The 26,162-nt window shown below is 42.4% G+C and overlaps 1 protein-coding gene across 6 annotated transcripts in view; it reads right to left on the bottom strand.

The window, feature by feature from the left end:
- TPST2 (tyrosylprotein sulfotransferase 2) overlaps positions 1-26,162 on the bottom strand; it is a 97,898-nt gene that overhangs the window by 8,049 nt on the left and 63,687 nt on the right. For 2 of the 6 annotated variants that reach the window (XM_069758877.1, XM_069758886.1), the window contains exons 2-6: positions 14,889-14,987; positions 4,253-5,171; positions 2,063-2,261; positions 1,204-1,254; positions 185-231 (exon numbers count right to left, since the gene is read on the bottom strand). In XM_069758877.1, the coding sequence (XP_069614978.1) occupies positions 202-231; positions 1,204-1,254; positions 2,063-2,261; positions 4,253-5,100 (1,128 nt within the window). In that variant the 5' untranslated portion in view covers positions 5,101-5,171; positions 14,889-14,987 and the 3' untranslated portion in view covers positions 185-201. Of the gene's footprint in view, positions 1-157; positions 232-1,203; positions 1,255-2,062; positions 2,262-4,252; positions 5,172-14,888; positions 14,988-26,162 lie in introns of all 6 variants that reach the window. The other 4 variants (XM_069758904.1, XM_069758913.1, XM_069758895.1 and 1 more) reach the window with 3 other exon arrangements.

Genomic DNA, 26,162 nt, shown 5'->3' with positions numbered 1-26,162 from the left:
TTGTAAGCCAATGGGATAATACAATCAAAGGACCAATTGGAAGCCATGATATCAGAGGAACTGTAATACCAGCCAGTAGATGCTATAACTTAACCCCCAACTATCAGTCATTATAACCTGAAAAGGTCATATTTGGTCCGGTATAAGCCGGACATACCAGCAAGTATAATACATAAGCATGTACCGGCACTGCTGCGGTCATCACCAGTGCGAGGAGTTACTCTGATGAATCTGGAAAAAAAGGAAAGAAAAAGAAATTAGTCAGAAATCATACAGGTTGTACATCACTATTTTATCACGTGTTATCAAGAGCAGAAGTGACATACTGTTGGAAGATGTGTGTCCATAAAACATGTTTACTTGGCTGCAGAAATATCAATTAACCCTCTCACAGACAATCAAATTTAATGTCATGACAACAATAGAATATCACTAGTTCTTCCATCCAGAAGAATCTTCGCTTTTTATCATCACTTTCAATAAAACACTGCATTATCCATGCAGCAGAATAAGTAACGATGGGAGTAATCTGCTGATCACTGAAGCACATGTCTAGTAGTACATCCCTATAATGTTGGAGGAGACCAATGTGAACCTACGCTTCAATTCCCTGTGAAGAACCATTAATGTGCTGACTGGTTGTGTTCATCAAACACTGTATTCTGTTAAATATTGGGAAATTATCAAAACGGGAAGAAAAAAAATGCAAAGGCCTCTTTTACAGCCAAATTAGATCTCCTGCTTTGCACTGAGGAGGGGCAAACACCCTGAAACCGGTGTCTACAAATGGAGTTTCTGGTTTGGCTTCTTATCCCAAGTCCTATGGAAAGACTTGATAAAAGGGTCGACATTGACTTTGAGAATTCCTACATCCAATAGGTGGTGCTAGAGATCATGCATGAGCCGCTGTGAAAAATCTGATGCCTTTAATGTCGGTCTAGTCTAAGTTTTCATTGTATAAGACTTGACAGTATTTATTAATACTGTTTGGAAGGAGATGTGACCACTGATCTCACTAGATTTTTCACTCTTTGTTGCTATGTGAGTATTATATGAAAATATATATATAAATACTCCACAAAATATTAGAGAAAAATGGATGGACATAATGGGAGCCTAACTGGGATTCTATTACTCTTAAATCCATAGACCTCGCTGAAGAATATTAATCGCCGTCACTTAGAGTATATAGAGGAGTCTAACCTGGATAAACCCTTTCAGGCTGCTCGGCGTTTTAAAGTCACCTTTTAAGACCTGAAAAATAATATCAAGCATTGGGGTAATTGTTAATAACACTTGCGAATGTACCAAATTAATGAGAATAAAGATTTTATGTTGTACAAGCCATGAAAACTCGCTGCGGAAAGTGTGAAATGTACAACCCCTGGCAAAAATGATGGAATCACCGGCCTGGAGGATGTCCATTCAGTTGTTTAATTTTGTAGAAAAAAAGCAGATCACAGACATGGCACAAAACTAAAGTCATTTCACATGGCAACTTTCTGGCTTTAAGAAACACTAAAAGAAATCAAGAACAAAAAATGTGGTAGTCAGTAATGATTACTTTTTCAACCAAGCATAGGGGGAAAATTATGGCATCACATTGTAAGTTTTCATTGCCAAAACGGTTAGTACTGTCTGACACTCATTAAGTCCATGCCTCAGAGACTGCACGCTGTTATAAAAGCCAGAGGTGGTGCAACAAAATACTACTGATGTGTTGGAGTGTTTTTTTTTTTTTTTTCATGATTCCATAATTTTCGCCCTCAGAATTGAGTGATTCCATAATTTTTACCCAATGCTTGGTTAAAAACTTGTCATCAGTTACTTGGGCGAGTCCTGCAAAATAACTGTCTCCTGAAAACCATGCTGCTATTAAAATCGCACAGTTGAGCGGGTGAAACATCTGCTTTCCTGCAAAATCATGTGATTGCTTGTACACAAATATACAAGGCCCATACGTTTCGTCTTACCCTCAATTCTTCAATCAGCAAAGTTACTTTGACGACTGACATTGCATTTTACAGGATTGTACTTGTCTTACTATCACAGATATACTCACTCTGTGGGTGTTGTTGACCACTAGGGCATCTGGACTACCATATTTCGGCGGGTTTGCAAAAGGATCATACCCTAGTCGAGCAAGCATTGGAGCCACACGTGGCATGTCCTCTACTATATCTGCTGGAAGCTTTCCAACCCACTTTGTCAAGGCCTCAAGATTCACAGGTTTCATTACTTGATCTGTTGATTTTTCAGTCCTGAAAATAAAAATAAAAGTAAAAGTTCAGGCAAAGAGACATTCTGAAAAAACAACTGAGAAAATTAAACACCCAGCAAATCCTTGAAAGGATAATGAGATGATGACCCATTTCCGGTTGAGCAGGAATAATGGCCAGAACAAACCACATTCTAGGTATTTAGATAGAACTCAATTCAGGTCATCGGTCCCATTTGAGTCTGTAACCGACACCTGGATACTTGGGAGTTTAATGACCACCAACACCTGGCCTGGCAAGTTCAGTAAATGTGGCTGAAGAATTCTATGGGCAACATTTCCAGCCTCAGTTTATTCACATCGATAAAAGATCGCCAGTGTAAAAGCCTCATTTACTAAGTAAACCATCTCCAGAAAGATTCATCCAGAAGAACATTCTTCACGTTCCTGATAGGACACGGATAGAGATACATATACCCAAAAACCTGTAAATGAGCGGTCATACGGCCATGTGAATAAAGCCTTAAAAATGGGTATTCCGGAAAGTAGAAGTTATCAGAACGGAGCGGCAGTGTGCATGTGTGAGATCCCAACCATTAATTTCCTAAGGGACAGCTATAGAAAGCAGAGTGCATCGCTCAGGCAGTCCCATGAAAATAATGGAGCAGAGGTAATGCTTATAATGTGGATAAAAGGTCCTCTGCTCTGGCATGTTTAAAGCCATGTGCTCTTTGTTTGTCATGCTTGCTGTTCACTTCTAAAGGAAGGCCACGTTGAGTATCGTGCTGCGAACGAATGGGAACCAGATGGCAGCCCCATGCCCCCAGCACACATGGTCGATCATCATACTGGACTGGTAACCGACAGGACTCATCTGCCTATATCTTTGTACTTCACCTGTACTTGCATATCTGGCCATTGTATATGTGTAACAATCGTGCATATAGTGTATTGTCTAATGTGCCCTTAAGGTGATTAAATATATAATTTAACCTTGGGCTGGTCTTTTACCTCGATCCACACGTCTGTGTTCTTGGCTTTAACTTCGCATGCTATCGAGGCTGGTTTCTGGCCCGATATAATCCCGATAATGGACCGGGCTTATATCCAAGCAGTCCCACCGGGTTGGCAGCGCTCTGTTTCACTGGTGCCAGTGAAAGGGGCCTCTGAACCAGTCAGGGTTGTGAGCGAGAGTGGTGCCACGTCAGTGGCTGCGTGGGCCACCTTCTCTCACTCACTGTGCAGACAGAGGGTGTCTGTGTAAACTGTGCCAAGCTGTCCGTAGGGGGAACATCACGTTGGTGCAAGTGCGGTGATCATACCACGTGATCCCTCTGACGTAATCGTGACGTCAGGTGGGGAGACAAGGTGGCGAGGTGCGGGTTGTTCACATCTGGGGGCATCGGTGGGATCTGTGTGATCTCTTTGGTTCCATCTTTCACAGAAACGTTTTGCTATGGGGCCATCAACCCTGTTCCTGTATTAAAAGGGATCAGTCATATTATGATGCTCAATAATATATGGGAAGCACATAAAACGGACAGAACAGTGGTCTACTATCCCAAAAGGCACAGAAATGTTGTGCCACTTAGTTACTAGAGGCAAGGGGACCTCTTCCTGTAGATATAAATATACATGACAGCATGCAGTGGTCTTGCATAGGTGTTCTCAGAAAAATATAGCGCTTAAGCTAAATTTACATATATCAATTCTATTTTTTTTTCTGTTGTGATTATTAAATTCATTTGCAACATTTGCAAGAGAATAACCTAGGTAAAGCAGCTTCAATATTTCTGGGGCATGTTTCACTAGATGAAAGAATTATTAAATGGTGGGCATCATCAGAAAAGCCTACAATATAAGCAGGCGCAGTCACCAAAATGACCACTAGGTGTCAGCATTAACCACATTTGCCCATGAGTAAGAGAACAACGCTTTTCAGCTTTGCTGTTAAAAGTAGAAAATAAATTAGAAAATAAATAAATTCAAACAGGACACTAGCAGATGGCTCACATTTGCAATGGCAGCACTCACTTAGAGAGGGATACTCCTCCTGGTTTTCCAATCAGTTCCTCGTGATGAAGCACTGCATCATTCCATGGGATACCCAGAAACTCTATAATGGCGTGCATGGTTTGCTTCGGATGCAGAACGAGCTGCTCGTAATACACCGGCAGGCACTTGTGCTCTCCGATCTCCAAGCACTGCGCATACATGATCTCTATGGCCTTGTTCCATTTGGTCAAGCAGTCTCTGTAGCTATTGAGATCGAAGCCGGCGATCGTTATCTTCCTGGTGATCATGGAATGTACAGACGCACGTCCATCCCGAATCATTAGAAGAAACTTGGAATTCGGGAACAGTTTGGAAAGATAAACTGACGATTTCAGAGTAAAGGGATCCTTATTACACAACAGTCTAGCAGGTTCTCCGTGCTTGGCAATGATTTCTAGTATAAAGGCCTGCACGGCGGCATCCATGACCCCGTCTGTTACACCGGCCTCATCAAGACGCAACTTTTCACTGCCAGATTTTGACCAAGCTTGGCGCATTGCTAAAATCCGAGGAATAATTCGCGTCTCTTCTCCACAGCGGACGTCCGGATGAGCGTCCAGCATGGCTCTCATTAATGTAGTTCCGCTCCTCGGCACTCCTCCAATAAATATAAGTGGCATGTCTTTACTGTATCTGTACTCTATGTTGTTGGCGTCCATCATTACGAGTTCTTCACTTTCTGGCTTCATGACGCCCCGATTTTTTCTACCATATCCTTCATCTAGAATTTGCTGGCATTCCAGCATTTGTTGTCCAAGATGCACTGCCAAGGCGACCAAAGCAATGAAGCCAAACACAAGAAGCACCTTCCTCACCGTGAAGCGCATTCTTACTGGTCACCATGCGGAATCAAGCACTGTAGCGGGTAAACTAATATGGTAATGCTTCCATAGGGGCCCTGGAGGGGAGAGAAACATAAAGCAAATAGCTAATCAGTTCTAAATTCAGATCTCGCTCAGGATAGGTTATTTACCATTGAATGCAGTACCATACAGTGCCACAAGGTGGCAGTGTTTTGCTCCAATTTACAATTGCCTAAATAATATGTGTTTGTGGCACCTGAACGTTTTATGTATCAGATATTCCTGGCCCTCATGTACTAGGACTGTGTATACATGAAAAGATCCAATAGATGACTTTCTATACACAAAGTGTACAGTTCTTAATATAATCTTTTTAGTGAAGCCACTAAATATGTGAGTGCAATCAAGTCAGCATCATGGCTCAGTGGTTAGCACTTAGCAGTGTTTGTTTTCAGCACTGGGGTCCTGGGTTAAAATCCCACCAAGGACAAAACCTGAAATGAGTTTGTATATTCTGCTCATATTCGCATGGGTTTCCTCTGGGTACTCTAGTCCCCGCTGACATACCGTCAGGGAATTTAGATTGGGAGTCTCGATGACACAGAGGAGGAGGTCTGTAAAGCGCTGAGGAATATGATGGCGCTATATAAGTAAATAAGACCGGTCAGACCTGTATTGTACCATGCAGTTACACTTCACAGATCTTACAGCCAAGAATTTCACATTCTGGCTCATCTGCAGCACACTCTAAAATTTCAAGTACAGTCATTTTTAAAGGGGTTGTCCAATAGCTATAATGCCCTCTATAAATATTCGTCTTTAAGCCCTAACCACTATTGTAAGTAGCCTTATTATAAAATTCCCTGCCATTCCTTTTATACTGTTAGTCACTTACCACAGCTGTCACTGTTGTCCCCTGATAACTTCCTGTTGCAGAGGACTGATGGAAGTGACTGAAGCTTCAGTGGCCGCTGCCACACTTCTGTGCCCGACACCTGCAGCTTCAGTGGCCACTACCACACTTCTTCTGTGTCCGCCCCCTGCATCTTCGGTCACAGCAGCCACAGTCCCTGCTTCTGACACAGACGCCTCTTTCAAGGTCATCACGTGGCAGTGATGAAAGCAGCATGAGTGACTACACACAGATGAATCGTCAAAGGGCCTGCTTCTATCACCATGCCCTGATGACATCTCATCTCAGGGAGAAGCGGCGTCAGTGTCACAAGCAGGGACTGTGGTGATGACCGAAGATGTGGACGACGGCCACTGAAGCTGCACTCACTTCTCCATCACCCCCTGAAACAAGTCATCATGGAACAATGAGGATGGATGACATCCTGTTACAGGAGGGAGGCAAAGGGGAGTGATAATGTTTCGGGGAAGTGACTGCAGGGCCATTTTCTGGTGAGAATCCCCTCAAAGAAAAAAAAACAGATATAGTGATTAGCAGGAGAGGTAGAATAGTAGGGATTTTTATAATAAAGCAAATTACAAAAGTGGTTAGGGCTTGATTGATACTTATATAAAGAAATTATAGGTGTCAGACAACCCCTATAAAAAGTGAGTTGCAGGGATTTCCACTTTCACTTAAATCCCAGAAGCAGACTACATTCTGCAAACCTCCGTGTACAAGCAGTCATTTCATTAATTTCATTATGAGCTCACGATAAAGAAAGGGTTTCAAATATTAAAAGGGAATTTGTCAGTAGGATCAACCTTCCCAAGCCGTCTACAATGGTATGTAGGTCATTGGAAGCTGAATTATGCGATACCTCTAGGTATCTGTGATCTGATATCTTATTCCAGAGAAATCTATGTTTTGCTTAATATATAAATGAGTTATGATCACTGGGCTGGACAAAGATCTCACCAAAAATCTGTCTCCAGACGCGTAGATCAGGAGAGCAGACTGTCAGTCATTTTATCACATAGAAAAAAAAGGAGTTCCATACATACAATGATAATTTAAAAATTCATACACTTTATTAATAATATCAAAAAGTTACATATAAATAATACAAAAATAACAAAAAAGAGACAAAGAACCCTAATTTGGAAACCGTTACATCCCCGGCACAATGAATGTATTTGGATATATACACAGCATGGTGATAATCTACCACCTCATGACTGATACAAAAATGGTTGCAGTATACATTTTGCCTATCATAAAGTATGAGGCAATGACCAATCACTTATAAATAGTGTTGAGCATTCCGATACCGCAAGTATCGGGTATCGGCCGATACTTGCGGTATCGGAATTCCGATACCGAGATCCGATATTTTTGTGATATCGGGTATCGGTATCGGAAGTGTAAAATAAAGAATTAAAATAAAAAATATTGTTATATTCACCTCTCCGGCGGCCCCTGGACATCAGCGGGAGGATCCGGCGTCCGGCACGGCTTCTTTCTTCAAAATGCGCGCCTTTAGGACCTGTGGTATGACGTCCCGGCTTCTGATTGGTCGCGTGCCGCCCATGTGACCGCCACGCGACCAATCAGAAGCCGCGACGTCATTCCTCAGCTAAAGTCCTAGAATGAGCGCCTTCTAGGACCTGAGGAATGACGTCGCGGCTTCTGATTGGTCGCGTGGCGGTCACATGGGCGGCACGCGACCAATCAGAAGCCGGGACGTCATTCCACAGGTCCTAAAGGCGCGCATTTTGAAGAAAGAAGCCGTGCCGGACGCCGGATCCTCCCGCTGATGTCCAGGGGCCGCCGGAGAGGTGAATATAACAATATTTTTTATTTTAATTCTTTATTTTACACTTTAATATGGATCCCAGGGCCTGAAGGAGAGTTTCCTCTCCTTCAGACCCTGGGATCCATGAGGATACATTCCGATACTTGATGTCCCATTGACTTGTATTGGTATCGGATATCGGTATCGGCGATATCCGATATTTTTCGGGTATCGGCCGATACTATCCGATACCGATACTTTCAAGTATCGGACGGTATCGCTCAACACTACTTATAAAGTAACGCAAGCCCCATAAGTTGTCATAGTGACAAAGAAATCCATATGGGGAAACAAAATCCAGAGTGGCAGAATTAAATGTATATTTCCTTACCCATGCTGGGAAATGATCAGGTGCCGGGGTGCCAGTGTAAACCCTCCTGACGCGCGTTTCGCGTAGGCTTTATCACAAGAAGGGAGTCACTCCCTTCTTGTGATAAAGCCTATGCGAAACGCGCGTCAGGAGGGTTTACACTGGCACCCCGGCACCTGATCATTTCCCAGCATGGGTAAGGAAATATACATTTAACCCCTTCATGACCCAGCCTATTTTGACCTTAAAGACCTTGCCGTTTTTTGCAATTCTGACCAGTGTCCCTTTATGAGGTAATAACTCAGGAACGCTTCAACGGATCCTAGCGGTTCTGAGATTGTTTTTTCGTGACATATTGGGCTTCATGTTAGTGGTAAATTTAGGTCAATAAATTATGCGTTTATTTGTGATAAAAACGGAAATTTGGCGAAAATTTTGAAAATTTCGCAATTTTCACATTTTGAATTTTTATTCTGTTAAACCAGAGAGTTATGTGACACAAAATAGTTACATTTCCCACATGTTTACTTTACATTAGCACAATTTTGGAAACAAAATTTTTTTTTGCTAGGAAGTTATAAGGGTTAAAATTTGACCAGCGATTTCTCATTTTTACAACGAAATTTACAAAACCATTTTTTTTTAGGGACCACCTCACATTTGAAGTCAGTTTGAGGGGTCTATATGGCTGAAAATACCCAAAAGTGACACCATTCTAAAAACTGCACCCCTCAAGGTACTCAAAACCACATTCAAGAAGTTTATTAACCCTTCAGGTGCTTCACAGCAGCAGAAGCAACATGGAAGGAAAAAATGAACATTTAACTTTTTAGTCACAAAAATTATCTTTTAGCAACAATTTTTTTATTTTCCCAATGGTAAAAGAGAAACTGAACCACGAAAGTTGTTGTCCAATTTGTCCTGAGTACGCTGATACCTCATATGTGGGGGTAAACCACTGTTTGGGCGCACGGCAGGGCTTGGAAGGGAAGGAGCGCCATTTGACTTTTTGAATGGAAAATTAGCTCCAATTGTTAGCGGACACCATGTCGCGTTTGGAGAGCCCCTGTGTGCCTAAACATTGGAGCTCCCCCACAAGTGACCCCATTTTGGAAACTAGACCCCCCCAGGAACTTATCTAGATGCATATTGAGCACTTTAAACCCCCAGGTGCTTCACAGAAGTTTATAACGCAGAGCCATGAAAATAAAAAATAATTTTTCTTTCCTCAAAAATGATTTTTTAGCCTGGAATTTCCTATTTTGCCAAGGGTAATAGGAGAAATTGGACCCCAAATGTTGTTGTCCAGTTTGTCCTGAGTACGCTGATACCCCATATGTGGGGGTAAACCACTGTTTGGGCGCACGGCAGGGCTCGGAAGGGAAGGCATGCCATTTGGCTTTTTAAATGGAAAATTAGCTCCAATCATTAGCGGACACCATGTCACGTTTGGAGAGCCCCTGTGTGCCTAAACATTGGAGATCCCCCAGAAATGACCCCATTTTGGAAACTAGTCCACCAAAGGAACCAATCTAGATGTGTGGTGAGGACTTTGAACCCCCAAGTGCTTCACAGAAGTTTATAATGCAGAGCCGTGAAAATAATAAATACGTTTTCTTTCCTCAAAAATAATTATTTAGCCCAGAATTTTTTAATTTTCCCAAGGGTAACAGGAGAAATTTGACCCCAATATTTGTTGTCCAGTTTCTCCTGAGTACGGTGATACCCCATATGTGGGGGTAAACTACTGTTTGGGCACACGTCGGGGCTCAGAAGGGAAGTAGTGACATTTTGAAATGCAGACTTTGATGGAATGCTCTGCGGGCGTCACGTTGCGTTTGCAGAGCCCCTGATGTGGCTAAACAGTAGAAACCCCCCACAAGTGACACCATTTTGGAAACTAGACCCCGAAAGGAACTTATCTAGATATGTGGTGAGCACTTTGAACCCCCAAGTGCTTCATAGAAGTTTACAACGCAGAGCTGTGAAAATAAAAAATCATTTTTCTTTCCTCAAAAATGATGTTTTAGCAAGCATTTTTTTATTTTCACAAGGGTAACAGGAGAAATTGGACCCCAGTAATTGTTGCACAGTTTATCCTGAGTATGCTGGTACCCCATATGTGGGGGTAAACCACTGTTTGGGCACACGTCAGGGCTCGGAATTGAGGGAGCACCATTTGACTTTTTGAATACGAGATTGGCTGGAATCAATGGTGGCGCCATGTTGCGTTTGGAGACCCCTGATGTGCCTAAACAGTGGTAACCCCTCAATTCTACCTCCAACACTAACCCCCCCACACCCCTAACCCTAATCCCACTTGTAGCCATAACCCTAATCACAACCCTAATTCCAACCCAAACCCTAAGGCTATGTGCCCACGTTGCGGATTCGTGTGAGATTTTTCAGCATCATTTTTGAAAAATCCGCGGGTAAAAGGCACTGCGTTTTACCTGCGGATTTTCCGCGGATTTCCAGTGTTTTTTGTGCGGATTTCACCTGCGGATTCCTATTGAAGAACAGGTGTAAAATGCTGCGGAATCCGCACAAAGAATTGACATGCTGCGGAAAATACAACGCAGCATTTCCGCGCGGTATTTTCCGCACCATGGGCACAGCGGATTTGGTTTCCATATGTTTACATGGTACTGTAAACCTGATGGAACACTGCTGCGGAAACAAAAATCGCTGTACACATGCTGCGGAAAAACTGCACGGAAACGCAGCGGTTTACATTCCGCAGCATGTCACTTCTTTGTGCGGATTCCGCAGCGGTTTTACAACTGCTCAAATAGAAAATCGCAGTTGTAAAACCACAGTGAACTGCGCAGAAAAAACGCGGCAAATCCGCCATAAATCCGCAGCGGTTTAGCACTGCGGATTTATCAAATCCGCAGCGGAAAAATCCGCAGAGGACCAGAATACCTCTCTCTCTCTCTCTCGAAAAGCTGGTGTTACACAGTGCAAATCGCTACAGCGCACAAGCGACAACATGGCGATAGGTCTTAGGGGCGTGGACGCCTATGTCATTACTCTGCCCACGCCCCTTCATTGGCTGAAAAAAAATGGCGCCAATGTCATCACTCTGCCCACGCCCCTTCATTGGCTGAAAAAAAATGGCGCCAATGTCATCACTCTGCCCACGCCCCTTCATTGGCTGAAAAAAAAATGGCGCCAAGCGCGTCATACGAAACGCGACTTTGGCGCGAAAGTTGCGTACCGCATGGCCGACCCCACACAGGGATCGGGTCGGGTTTCATGAAACCCGACTTTGCCAAAAGTCAGCGACTTTTGAAAATGAACGATCCGTTTCGCTCAACCCTAGTCCCTACCTATGAGGGTGAAAAAAGGTAGGGGGGGGGGTCATTTATTATTTTTTTTATTTTGATCACTGAGATATAATCTATCTCAGTGATCAAAATGCACTTTGGAACGAATCTGCCGGCCGGCACATTCGGCGGGCGCACTGCGCATGCGCCCGCCATTTTGGAAGATGGCGTCGCCCGGGGAGAAGACGGACGGACCCCGGCAGGATCGGTAAGTATGATGGGGTGGGAGGGAGCACGGGGGGGGGGGGGGGGATCGGAGCATGGGGGGGTGAATCGGAGTGCGGGAGGGGTGTAACGGAGCACGGGGGGGTGTAACGGAGCACGGGGGGGTGTAACGGAGCACGGGGGGTGGATCGGAGTGCAGGGGGGGGGGGTGATTGGAGCACGGGGGGGTGATTGGAGCACGGGGGGGAGCGGACAAGAGCACGGGGGGAGCGGAGCACAGGACGGAGGAAACCGGAGAAGTGTACCGGACAGATCGGAGGGCTGGGGGGGCGATCAGTGGGGTGGGGTGGGGGCACATTAGTGTTTCCAGCCATGGCCGATGATATTGCTGCATCGGCCATGGCTGGATTGTAATATTTCACCAGTTATAATAGGTGAAATATTACAAATCGCTCTGATTGGCAGTTTCACTTTCAACAGCCAATCAGAGCGATCGTAGCCACGGGGGGGGGGGGGGGGGGTGAAGCCACCCCCCCCTGGGCTAACCTACCACTCCCCCTGTCCCTGCAGATCGGGTGAAATGGGAGTTAACCCTTTCACCCGATCTGCAGGGACGCGATCTTTCCATGACGCCACATAGGCGTCATGGGTCGGATTGGCATCGACTTTCATGACGCCTACGTGGCGTCAAAGGTCGGGAAGGGGTTAGTCCTGCCACTCTGGATTTTGTTTCCCCATATGGATTTCTTTGTCACTATGACAACTTATGGGGCTTGCGTTACTTTATAAGTGATTGGTCATTGCCTCATACTTTATGATAGGCAAAATGTATACTGCAACCATTTTTGTATCAGTCATGAGGTGGTAGATTATCACCATGCTGTGTATATATCCAAATACATTCATTGTGCCGGGGATGTAACGGTTTCCAAATTAGGGTTCTTTGTCTCTTTTTTGTTATTTTTGTATTATTTTTATGTAACTTTTTGATATTATTAATAAAGTGTATGAATTTTTAAATTATCATTGTATGTATGGAACTCCATTTTTTCTATGTGATATGTGTATTGGGAGTATACATTACTGTCCAGCTATTTAATGGGTATGTACACCAGGCCAATTAGGCATTACCCTCTAACAAATGGGACCCATTTTTTTCTTGTGAGTTTGAGTTCACTGTCAGTCATTATATGTCTCACCCTGGAAACACCCCTTTCATTTAAAGCAAGCTGCCAGTAGGCAGAAGCTCTGGGAGATTTATGTCCACAGATCTTAGCTAATTTATATATTAAGAAAAACGTGGATTTCTCTGGAATAAGACATCAGATTGCAGATACCAAGGTATCATTGTATTCAGCTTCCTATGACCTACCTGCCCATATAGACGGCTTAGGAAGGCTGATCCTACTGACAGATTCCCTTTAATGGAAGGGGGGAGTCCATTCAATGAAGTCAAGTTTAAATATATGGAGAAAGCGTTTCCCTCCCTATATGACATCCATATGTACTAATCAGAAGTACATGATGGGTACCATACAATTGATAGTACAGGAGTACACTTAGTTCTAGCAGATTGTAGACAGAGACTAATAAAACCTTCTTATGCCCATGTACTGAACACTTGGGATAGTTTTTTGTTGCCTAGTTGCAATGTGTGTTTTATTGGTTTAGTATTTTTGTGGTATGTTTATAGATAATGGCAAGAGCAAGCCATGGCTACAGAATAGACAGCAGAGGTGGCACGTGAAGAATGTTTTTGCAGTTGTTTCACATAGGATAAGTGTGCCTTGCAGTTGGATATTTTACGCCCCTCTCTGCAGCAGCAAATTTTAGTTTTTGCCCTGTTTTAACCTCACCTTATTCCAAGAACCTTAACTTTTTTTTTTTTTGTTTTTCATTGGCATAACTTATGAGGACATTTTTTTTTTGCGGGACAAGTTGTATTTCTGAATTACACCAATCAGTTCACCATACAATGTACTGAAAATGAAAAAAAAAAAAAAAAAGAAAGCGCAGCGAAATGGTGAAAATAAAAAAACTGCACTTACGTCATTCTATTTTGTTGTCACAGCATTCATCACATGGTAAAAATTACCTGGTAACATGATTCTTCAGGTCAGTACAATCACTGATAATTGTGTAGTGTTTTTTTTTTTACCAATTAAAAAGTCACAACTTTGTTATAAAAGGGAATAAAAACTGGTGATGGCAAACTTTTTGCGTGACAAGCTGACGTTTTTATTTATACCCTTTTGGGACATAAAATGTTTTGCTTTTTTGTATTCTTTTAGGGAGGTGTGACAAGAAACAAAACAGAACACAGAACTCTGCAGTTTTGATTGTTTTTTTTGTCTTTAAACCATTTACCATAATAGTTACGGTACTTTTATATTTTTATAGAGCAAACTTTTACAAATGCCAAGATGCCAAATAATTTTTATATATTTTTTTAAACTGGGAAGGGAGACCCGATTCAAATTTTTATAGATTTGTGATGATTTGTTCTCTCTCACCAAAATGGTTGCCTTACATTTTCCATGATGACTGACCTTTCAGACAGGGAAAGTGTCTCATTATACTCTGCTCCGAGTGCTATCTCGGTGGATTATTGACCTTATTGACCTATGGCTCCTTCATTCTGTCTTCCCCTGTCTCCTGCTTGTGAAATATTTCTCCCTGTTATCACTTTCAAGTGGGAGGCAGGGGAGAACTTGTGAGGCTTCACCTAGTAGGGAAACACTGGTGATTTTACAGTTAGTAAAAGCGAGGGGAGCTTTATAACGCTAACCTATCAAATATATAAAGCCACTCGGGGGGGACGTTGACAGGCATACAGAGCAATTGGAGAGGAGCTGGGTGAGGAGAGGTGTGATCACTGCCAGGAGGGAATTGATGATTTACTCATCACATAGCTTACAGGTCTGGCTCTATTCTCTGCACAGCAGAACATGTACTAGACTGGGGGTCAGACTGGAGATCACATGAAATCACTGGCAATGAAAAGTCAAAATTTATTAATGTTCATATCAGTTAGAACGTTAGCGGGCACCACCAAAATACAGTCATGATCTACCTGTCATATACCAGAGAAGTATAAAGCGTGTATGAGAAAAGAAGTATGCAAAGACAACTATTACTAAAACACAAGCATCGAATGAACTTGTTGGCAGTAAAGATCTTTTTATAAAATCTGAACGCGAGTTAATTATTAATGGTACAGCAATGGATTATCCATTTACAGTATCAAATATTTATACCAACCCTGCTGTAATATCAGACCATATTACAGAGGATAACCCCCTCTTATCCATGGTGTAATCATCCTATGAGGTCAGCTTCTTCTCTTTATAATGGTCCATTCTGAAAGAGAAAGAGAGAACATCCATTTAGAATGCTATCAGAGATCAAAGAAACATAACAAGCCCCCAAATGCTTCATCCTATTGGAAGGTAATCCATTTATGAAGACTGTAAATACCGGTACATATAAATGCACTTCATTATACATATACACATCCCTGTATATGGATAAACCTTGGGGGAAAATCATCTCATGGGATCATCCTCTTTAGGATAAGCCGTTTGGTTGGTAGGAGAAGCTTGGGAAACTTCCATCATTTTGTTTTTCTCATATGACAAAAACCGATGACAAACTAATGGTTAAAACAGATATACATTTATTTAGATATATATTGTCTATCTATCTATATACACGTATACAGCTCTGGCAAAAAAAAAAAAAAAAAAAAGAGACCACCACATGAAAACCCTGTCATGGGCTGCCCAATCTCCAGACCTGAACCCCATTGAAAACCTCTGGAATGTAATCAAGAGGATGATGGCCAGTCACAAGCCATCAAACAAAGAACTGCTTATATTTTTGTACCAGGAGTGGCATAAGATCACCCAAAAGCAGTGTGAAAGACTGGTGGAAAGCATGCAAAGACGCATGAGAGCTGTGATTAAAATTCATGGTTATTCCACAAAACATTGATTTCTGAACTCTTCCTGAGTTAAACATTAGTATTGTTGTTTCTAAATGATTATGAACTTGTTTTCTTTGCATTATTTGAGGTCTGAAAGCACAGGGTTTCGTTTTTTTTAAATTTTGCCCATTTCTCCTTTTTGGGAAAAAACAAAACAAAATTTATTGCTTGGAAATTCGGAGACATGTTGTCAGAAGTTTATAGAATAAATTATCAATCTACATTTTACTCAAAAATATACCTATCAAGAGAAAAATCAGACAAACTGAACATTTTGCAGTGGTCTCTTAATTCTTGCCAGAGCTGTATATCAACACACTGTAAATTAATTTTGAGACCTACTATGGCTGCGTCCTATTAATTGGAATGCTATCAGATTGTACATGTAACATGCAAATTAGTAATACAATGAAAGTAAAAATTTTCATTTCTCCTTTCCAATATAATCTCACGACACCAAAACAGACTGCTCTATATCACAAGGACTACACAAGGAAAGGAGGGGAAATGTCATGCTAGGGTGTCAAGTGCAAGTTAGACAAGTCATCCAACACCATGAATGTGCACACAGCACAAGTCATGGTCATTCCCAAATAACTGCAGGTACAGAGATGTAAAATGTATCATGTAACCGAACTGCCAAGTTCTCGAAAGTTCAACACCACGGCAAAAAGAAAAGTCTGTCCTAAGCACGTGCAATGAATGGGCACCCGTCCAGCGGCACCTTACTTCTATACAGGGGAGTCTGTCTGATTTGTCACTAATAGATAGCGATGGATATCAAACTACTGTAAGGAAAACTGACAGGCCTCCACAAACCTGAAAACCATGCACACACAACTCCCTGAGGGACGTCATGTCAGCAGAGGAACAGTTCTTCTCGGATCTGAACTTTGCTCATTAACGACACAGAAAAACTACAGGAATAAAATATTTTTCCACTCCACAAAGAATTCCTTGCCTTTTTTCATCAATTGTTTGCAGAGAGCTACAGAAGAGCATTATATAAGCCCTTTGTTGAATAGTTTGTGGATTGCAGTTACAACACGAGAATCATCCCCTGGGCCAAAATTCCCACCTGCACATCACATGGAGCGCTGGCCATAATGCGGCACAGCGCCGGCAGTGCACAATAGTCTGTACAGATATTGCTTCCAGCTGCTCAGGGCTGACGCCATGTATAGTTCCTTCTTCATTGCATTGTTACACTGGAGGACTTGGATGTTTCTAACGATGTATGACAGAGCATTGTTATTTCACGTAACAGGCCACTATTGTCAACTGAATGTACTGGAGATATGAGAGCGCTGCGAACAGGAGTCAGAACAGCAACCGCAGTACTTGGATCTATTCTACCAATACTTGGGCTCACAAAAGCTACAAGCACATATAATATACACATATATTATCGCTGAACAGAGGAACTGGGATGTACGGTAAGTTGGTGAGCATGAAGCATGCAGACAACTTTTTAGAAGTCATCACATACAGGTAAGGTAAAAACTCGATATCAACAGATAAACACAGGATCCACCATTCACAATGATGTCACAACTCGCCTCCTCCCTCTACATACAGAATGACTTTTGTCCTGAATAGTCCATACAAGTAAGTCGGGTCAGAACCAGTCTATTGCTATTAATGTCCATCTACTGTATGTTTACAGAAAGAACAGGAGAGATGAGACTAAAATTAGGTTTAGTCGTCAGCCCAATTGCAAGATTTCAGATTTTTTTTTTTTAATACAGATTGCAATATATACGGTAAATCTATATATATATAATTGTCTAAGGGGTACTTCCGTCTGTCTGTCCTCAACTTCCGTAACGGATATCCCGCGTCGCTGATTGGTCTCGGCAGCTGCCTGTCATGGCTGCCGCGACCAATCAGCGACGGGCACAGTCCGATTAGTCCCTCCCCTACTCCCCTGCACTCACTGCCCGGCGCCCGCTCCATAATCCCCTCCACTCACCGCTCACACAGGGTTAATGGCAGCGGTAACGGCCCGCGGTGTAACGCACTCCATTACCGCTGCTATTAACCCTGTGTGTCCCCAAATATTTACTATTGATGCTGCCTATGCAGCATCAATAGTAAAAATATGTCATGTTAAAAATAATTAAAAAAAAACAAAAAACCTTCTATACTCACCATCTGCCGCCTTTCCCGCTCCTCGCGACGCTCCCGGGACCTCTCCATTGCAAGTGGCAGAGCTGGTGTGCGACAAGGACCTGCCGTGACGTCACGGTCATGTGACCGCAATGTCATCACAGGTCCTGGTCATACCAGCCCTGGGACCGGAAGCTGCCGCTTGCAATGGAGCGGTCCGGGGAGCGTCGCGAGGAACGGGAAAGGCGGCGGATGATGAGTGTAGCAGGACTTCAACGGGCCTTCGGAAGGTGAGTATATAGTAACATAGTAACATAGTTAGTAAGGCCGAAAAAAGACATTTGTCCATCCAGTTCAGCCTATATTCCATCATAATAAATCCCCAGATCTACGTCCTTCTACAGAACCTAATAATTGTATGATACAATATTGTTCTGCTCCAGGAAGACATCCAGGCCTCTCTTGAACCCCTCGACTGAGTTCGCCATCACCACCTCCTCAGGCAAGCAATTCCAGATTCTCACTGCCCTAACAGTAAAGAATCCTCTTCTATGTTGGTGGAAAAACCTTCTCTCCTCCAGACGCAAAGAATGCCCCCTTGTGCCCGTCACCTTCCATGGTATAAACAGATCCTCAGCGAGATATTTGTATTGTCCCCTTATATACTTATACATGGTTATTAGATCGCCCTTCAGTCGTCTTTTTTCTAGACTAAATAATCCTAATTTCGCTAATCTATCTGGGTATTGTAGTTCTCCCATCCCCTTTATTAATTTTGTTGCCCTCCTTTGTACTCTCTCTAGTTCCATTATATCCTTCATGAGCACCGGTGCCCAAAACTGGACACAGTACTCCATGTGCGGTCTAACTAGGGATTTGTACAGAGGCAGTATAATGCTCTCATCATGTGTATCCAGACCTCTTTTAATGCACCCCATGATCCTGTTTGCCTTGGCAGCTGCTGCCTGGCACTGGCTGCTCCAGGTAAGTTTATCATTAACTAGGATCCCCAAGTCCTTCTCCCTGTCAGATTTACCCAGTGGTTTCCCATTCAGTGTGTAATGGTGATATTGATTCATTCTTCCCATGTGTATAACCTTACATTTATCATTGTTAAACCTCATCTGCCACCTTTCAGCCCAAGTTTCCAACTTATCCAGATCCATCTGTAGCAGAATACCATCTTCTCTTGTATTAACTGCTTTACATAGTTTTGTATCATCTGCAAATATCGATATTTTACTGTGTTAACCTTCTACCAGATCATTAATGAATATGTTGAAGAGAACAGGTCCCAATACTGACCCCTGCGGTACCCCACTGGTCACAGCGACCCAGTTAGAGACTATACCATTTATAACCACCCTCTGCTTTCTATCACTAAGCCAGTTACTAACCCATTTACACACATTTTCCCCCAGACCAAGCATTCTCATTTTGTGTACCAACCTCTTGTGCGGCACCGCATCAAACGCTTTGGAAAAATCGAGATATACCACGTCCAATGACTCACCGTGGTCCAGCCTATAGCTTACCTCTTCATAAAAACTGATTATGTTTTTTTTTTTTTTTTAAGTCTCTATACTCCGTCGCTGTGCAATATACTATGTGGCTGGGCAATATACTACGTGACTGGGCAATATACTACGTGACTGGGCAATATACTACGTGGCTTGGCAATATACTCCGTCGCTGTGCAATATACTACGTGGCTGGGCAATATACTACGTGGCTGGGCAATATACTACGTGGGCTGGGCAATATACTACGTGGCTGGGCAATATATTACGTGGCTGGGCAATATACTACGTGGCTGGGCAATATACTACGTGGCTAGGCAATATACTACGTGGCTGGGCAATATACTACGTGGCTAGGCAATATACTACGTCACTGGGCAATATACTACGTAGCTGGGCAATATAGTACGTGGCTGGGCAATATACTACGCGGCTGGGCAATATACTACGCGACTGGGCAATATACTACGTAGCTGGGCAATATAGTACGTGGCTGGGCAATATACTACGTCGGCTGGGCAATATACTACGTCGGCTGGGCAATATACTACGTGACTGGGCAATATACTACGTAGCTGGCCAATATACTACATGGACATGCATATTCTAGAATACCCGATGCGTTAGAATCGGGCCACCATCTAGTATATAATTCCTTACTGAGACTGTGCTCTCACACTCGCATTGAGGTGCCAGCAACACCAACCAATCCCACCAATTTATATTAAGGTCTATCAAGAACACATCTGAGCCTGAAAACCTGCGAACCCAGCAAATCTACGAGATTCAAGCAGTCTGTGCATGAGGCTTTAAGAGAACATTTCACCAATTTGCTCTTATTTAATAAGAGTGGGAAGCTCCAGATACAAGATACCATAACCTGAAAAATCAGGCCCTTTTTCACTGCAGTACCATACGCCATATTCATTGAGGTGCACTCCATTTAACGAATTCACAGTAGTGTGTGCCTATGTTTCACCTCATCAGAAATGCTGCTCCATCAGGGACTCCAGTTACATTTCTGCAGTACAAAACACCAGAAAATTTGCAGCGTTTCACTTTGTGGTGGAGGGGTCGGGCCTTACTACCTTTCTTGCACTACCTATTTTGTCAAACCTGCTTCAAACTGGCTTGAAATTGCAAGAAGTCACAACATTTTATGCAACTTGGTGTTATGCAAAAATGTTGAGACTTTTCAAAGTGTTTTAAGCGAGTATTCTAGCATAAAAGCTTTGATGAATCACCCCCAGAAAACCTTGAAAGTAAAAAAGGATACAAAATTGAAAACAATTCTGGGTCACGATTAAAAGGCACCCGCTATTCAATTTGAAACAAAGGACAAAACATTTTAAACTTGTGATTAATTAGAAATTAGTCACTTTGTCCCCACCTTGTCTGTGCTCACATCATTTTAATTAACCAAAGAATGGCAGCTTTGATGCTTAATAAGGCCAGTTTTATTTAATTCATTGTTTACAATGACAAAGACAAGAAAGCTGTCGGGGCAGACTAGAAATACTATTATCACCAAATAAAATTACAATAAATGGTACAAGACTGGGTTAAAAAAAAAAAACACACACACACCTTGGCATGCAGACTTCAACCTTTCAAGATGTTAAGCAGTTTGCTGCTCATGGAAGCCTAGGTCCTTCCAGGAAGTGACAGAAAGCGCAAGATAAGTGAACCTGCAAACCTTCAAATGTGGTTAAAAAAAAAAAAGAAACAAACAAAAAAAAAACAACATGTACAAGATAATGTACATGTTGGAGACATCTTGAGTTTGAACCAAAACCATATGCCACAGACTCAACAAACCAGGGCTCTATGGGCAAAGGAAGAACCTATTGCTTAAAGAAAGGCATAAAACAAGAGTGACACTACCAATCATTATATAGACAGACCAAAATCCTGAAATATGTTGTATGGACAGATGAAACCATACTTACGTTCTTGGTCACTGAATACCTGGGTCATGCTGATAGACAATGAAACAGAACCTACAGAGAAAAGTGCATTCTAGCTACAGTGAAGCATGGTGGAAGATCCATAATGTTATGGGACTGATATGCTGCCCTCATCACAAGACCAATTAAATCAGAGGATTAGCAGAGTATTGTAGAGCAAAATGAGCTCCCAATTGTAGGAAAATTAGGTTTGAGCCTTACACCAGAATAATGACAAATAAAACTCGTCCTACACCAGGATAATGAACAAAAGCACACAAGAATAGTTAAAAAGGAAAAAATAAAAATGCACACCAACTTGTCCTAATCTCAACCCTGAGACAACTACAGTGGAAGACAATACAAGCAGAGAGATAAAAAAAAAAAAAATTGGGGGCGGGGGGGGGGGGGGGGGGGATGCGACCATTGTTCCTAAACATCGTACAACAGAGTATTACAGAAGGGTGCCTTTAACCACACCTATGTAATAAGCTGCTGTGCTTCCCCAAAATAAGCCTTAGCATGATTTTAGAAGTATGGTAGGTTTGAAATATAAGCACTAGTTACACTCAGGTCCATGGTTAGCGGCAGGGGAAATAGATAATTACACAGAGCCCCCAGTGTTTCTATTCCGAGATTAACCCCTTAATGACAGAGGCCAATTTGGTACTTAATAACCAGGCCAATTTTTACAATTCTGACCACTGTCACTTTATGAAGTTATAACTCTGGAACGCTTCTACGGATCCCACTGATTCTGAGACTGTTTTGTTCGTGACATATTGTACTTCATAGTGGTAAAATTTCTTCAATATAACCTGCGTTTATTTATGAAAAAAACGGACATTTGGCAAAAAATTTTAACATTTCGCAATTTTCAAACCTTTAATTTTTGCACACTTAAATCAGAGAGTGGGGTCACACAAAATAGTTAATAGTGATGAGCGAGTGTACTCGTTGCTCGGGTGTCCTCCGAGTATTTGTTAGTGTTCGGAGATTTAGTTTTCATCACCTCAGCTGAATGATTTACAGCTACTAGCCAGCCTGAGCACGTGGGATTCCCTAGCAACCAGGCAACCCCCACATGTACTTAGGCTGGGTAGTAGCTGTAAATCATTCAGCTGAGGCGATGAAAACTAAATCTCCGAACACTAACAAATACTCGGAGGACACCTGAGCGTGCTCGGGAAAACCCGAGTAACGAGTATACTTGCTCATTACTATTAATAAATAATATTTCCCACATGTCTACTTTACATCATTACAATTTTGGAAACAAATTTTTTTTTTGTCAGGACGTTATAAGGGTTAAAAGTTGACCAGCGATTTCTCATTTTTCCAACAAAATTTACAAAATCTTTTTTTTTTTTTAAATGACCACATTTTAAGTGAGTTTGAGGGGTCAATATGAAAATACCCAAAAGTGGCACCATTCTAAAAACTACACCCCTCAAGGTGCTCAAAACCACATTCAAGAAGTTTATTAACTCTTCAGATGCTTCACAAGTACTAAAGCAATGTGGATGGAAAAAAAATGAACATTTTACTTTTTTCACAAAAAATTTACTTTGGAACCATTTTTTTCTATTTTCACAAGTGTATCTGGAGAAAATGGACCACAAAATTTGATGTGCAATTTCTCCAGAGTACGCCAATACCCCGTATGTGGGGGAAAGCCACTGTTTAGGCACACAGCAAGGCTCAGAAGGGAGGGAGCACCATTTGACCATTATGAATGCAAAATTAGCTGGAATCAATGGTGGTACCATGTCGTGTTTGGAGACCCCCTAATGTACCTAAACAGTGGAAACCACTCAATTTTAACTCTAACCCTAACCCCAACACACCCCTAACCCTATTCCCAACCCTACACACAGCCCTAACCCCAACACACCCCTAATCCTAATCCCAACCCTAACCAGAAACCTAACCCGAACACACCCCTAACTCTAATGCCAACCCTAATCGTAATCCAAACCCTAATCATAATCCCAACCCTAATCATAATCCCAACCATAACCACAACCCTACTCTAACTTTAACATAGTTAGAAAGGCCGAAAAAAGACATTTGTCCATCCAGTTCAGCCTATATTGCATCATAATAAATCCCCAGATCTACGTCCTTCTACAGAACCTAATAATTGTATGATACAATATTGTTCTGCTCCAGGAAGACATCCCGGCCTCTCTTGAACCCCTCGACTGAGTTCGCCATCACCACCTCCTCAGGCAAGCAATTCCAGATTCTCACTGCCCTAACAGTAAAGAATCCTCTTCTATGTTGGTGGAAAAACCTTCTCTCCTCCAGACGCAAAGAAACTTTAGCCCAACCCTTTGGAATTGGAATATTTGGAATAAGGGTACAGCGCCACCCGGCAGCCGCAATTCCCGCGGGTGGCAGATGTACATGACAGCCGACACCCCGCAGTATCGACCCTGATTGTAACTGATTAACCACTTAAATAGAGCTGTCAATTGCAACAGCGCCATTTAATTGGTTGCAAGGGGTTACAAGACCCCCTATGTAACCATTGCCTGCCCCCCCCCCCCCGCCGCGGTGCCGATGGTTACCATGGTACTTTGAGGTCATGTGTTGACTCCAGGGTAGGGTGGCCTGCAGTGTATGAGACCAGTAATTAAAATTATACATGTCCTACAGTGGGATGGAGTAAAGAAAAAAAAAAGTGAAATAAAATGTGAAAAAGTAGAAGAAAAAAAAGAAAGCACACAGAAATCACGAAAAAAAAATTTAGTCACTCAAAACACAGCGTTTGACAAGACAAAGAGAAAGAAAAATGTACACATAATTGGTATCGCCGCATCCAGAACGACACGCTCTATAGAACGGATACGTTCTTTATTCCACTCATTTTCCTTTGGAATAGGATTTATTGTCATAGGTACTAAGCTATTTTCCTGTACAAATTTACATGCCTGCTTTCTGCTCCTGTAAGTGTGTTTATCAAACTCATTAGTATCCATGGTGACATTCTGTGTGTCCTCACCATTTACCCATTCTTACTTGCCTACCATCTTGTTTTATACTTTATATTACTATGATGGTTGTTATTTCAGGGTTATTGTCTTTGGGGCACAGTGCTCCAAGCTCTTTGTAGGTTCTACATGTTATTTATTCCGTATCACGAACACCATAATAAAAAAAAAAAAAAAAAAAAAAAACATTCCAAAAATGTCACTGTTTTCATCACACCGACTCACAAAAAGTGAATAATAAGCGATCAGAGTCATATGTAAAAAAAAAGCTAGAAAAAAAAAAAGTTACAGCTTTCAGAATATGAAGACGCAAAAACAAATTCATTTTTTTGTAAAATATTGCTTTTAGTGTGTTGAAATAGCAATGCATAAAAAAGCAACATAAATCTGGTATCACTGTAAGCATACTCACCAGACTAAAGGTACCTTCACACTAAACGATATCGCTAGCGATCCGTGATGTTGCAGTGTCCTCGCTAGCGATATCGTTTAGTTTGACACGCAGCAGCGATCAGAATCCTGCTGTGCTGTCGCTGGTCGGGGCTAGAGGGCCAGACCTTTCTTTGGTCGCTGGATCTCCCGCTGACATCGCTGAATCGGCGTGTGTGACACCGATTCAGCGATGTGTTCGCTGGTAACCAGGGTAAACATCGGGTTACTAAGCGCAGGGCGGCGCTTAGTAACCCGATGTTTACCCTGGATACCATCCTAAAAGTAAAAAAAACAAACAGTACATACTTGCCTACCGCTGTCTGTCCCCGGCGCTCTGCTTCTCTGCTCTGGCTGTGAGCACAGCGGCCGGAAAGCAGAGCGGTGACATCACCGCTCTGCTTTCCGGCTGCCCGGCGCTCACAGCCAGAGCAGAGAAGCTCAACGCCGGGGACAGACAGCGGTAGGTAAGTATGTAGCGTTTGTTTTTTTTACTTTTAGGATGGTAACCAGGGTAAACATCGGGTTACTAAGCGCGGCCCTGCGCTTAGTAACCCGATGTTTACCCTGGTTACCGGCATCGTTGGTCGCTGGAGAGCGGTCTGTGTGACAGCTCTGGAGCGACAAAACAGCGACGCTGCAGCGATCCGGATCGTTGTCCGGATCGCTGCAGCGTCGTTTAGTGTGAAGGTACCTTAACATATCAGCCACACGGAGAACGGTGCAAAAAATAAAAGCAATTACTGAATTGCTGGTTTTTTTTTTTCATTCTTTATTAGAAAAATCTGAATAAAATGGGATTTTAAAAAATGTTATACCCCAAAATGGTACCAAAAATATCTGCAATTCGTCCAGCAAAAAATAAGCCATGTTCGCCAAAAAATAATAAAGTTACAGCTCTCAGAATATGGCGACGAAAAAAAATGCTTTTTTTTTTTTTTTTTTTAATAAAAAAAAGTTTTTATTGGGTGATGGCAGCAAAACAATATAAATCTGGTATTGTTGTAAATCGCACTGACCCGAAAAATAAATTCGCCTTATCACTTATACTGCATGGTAAACTAAACCACTAAAAAAATAATGCCATAGTCCAAATGCGTAGAAAAAAGTTTATTAAATAAATACAACGAACAAAGTCAGCAAGGTAGGGAACGTGAGACAACAAACCTAGGCTCCATGAGGTTTGTTGTCTCACGTTCCCTACCTTGCTGACTTTGTTCGTTGTATTTATTTAATAAACTTTTTTCTACGCATTTGGACTATGGCACTATTTTTTTAGTGGTTTAGCTTATCAGCAGCAGTGTGTCCCACACCTTTCCATGCATTGGCTGACTATTTTATATGATTATATTTGACTAGCTATTGAACCCGTTCTACGCCCGGGTGGCGAGCATTTATATTGGTATATGGTCTCCATCCTGTCATGTGCTGCACCCATCCTGCGTCCCCATCCTGTCATGTGCTGCACCCATCCTGCGTCCCCATCCTGTCATTTGCTGCTCCCATCCTGGGTCCCCATCCTGTCATTTGCTGCTCCCATCCTGCGCCCC

Source organism: Ranitomeya imitator, chromosome 1, assembly GCF_032444005.1.
Source record: "Ranitomeya imitator isolate aRanImi1 chromosome 1, aRanImi1.pri, whole genome shotgun sequence".
In the NCBI taxonomy this organism is placed as follows: domain Eukaryota; kingdom Metazoa; phylum Chordata; class Amphibia; order Anura; family Dendrobatidae; genus Ranitomeya; species Ranitomeya imitator.
Note: the sequence above shows the minus strand (reverse complement) of the source record. Positions and strands in the feature narration are given on the sequence as shown.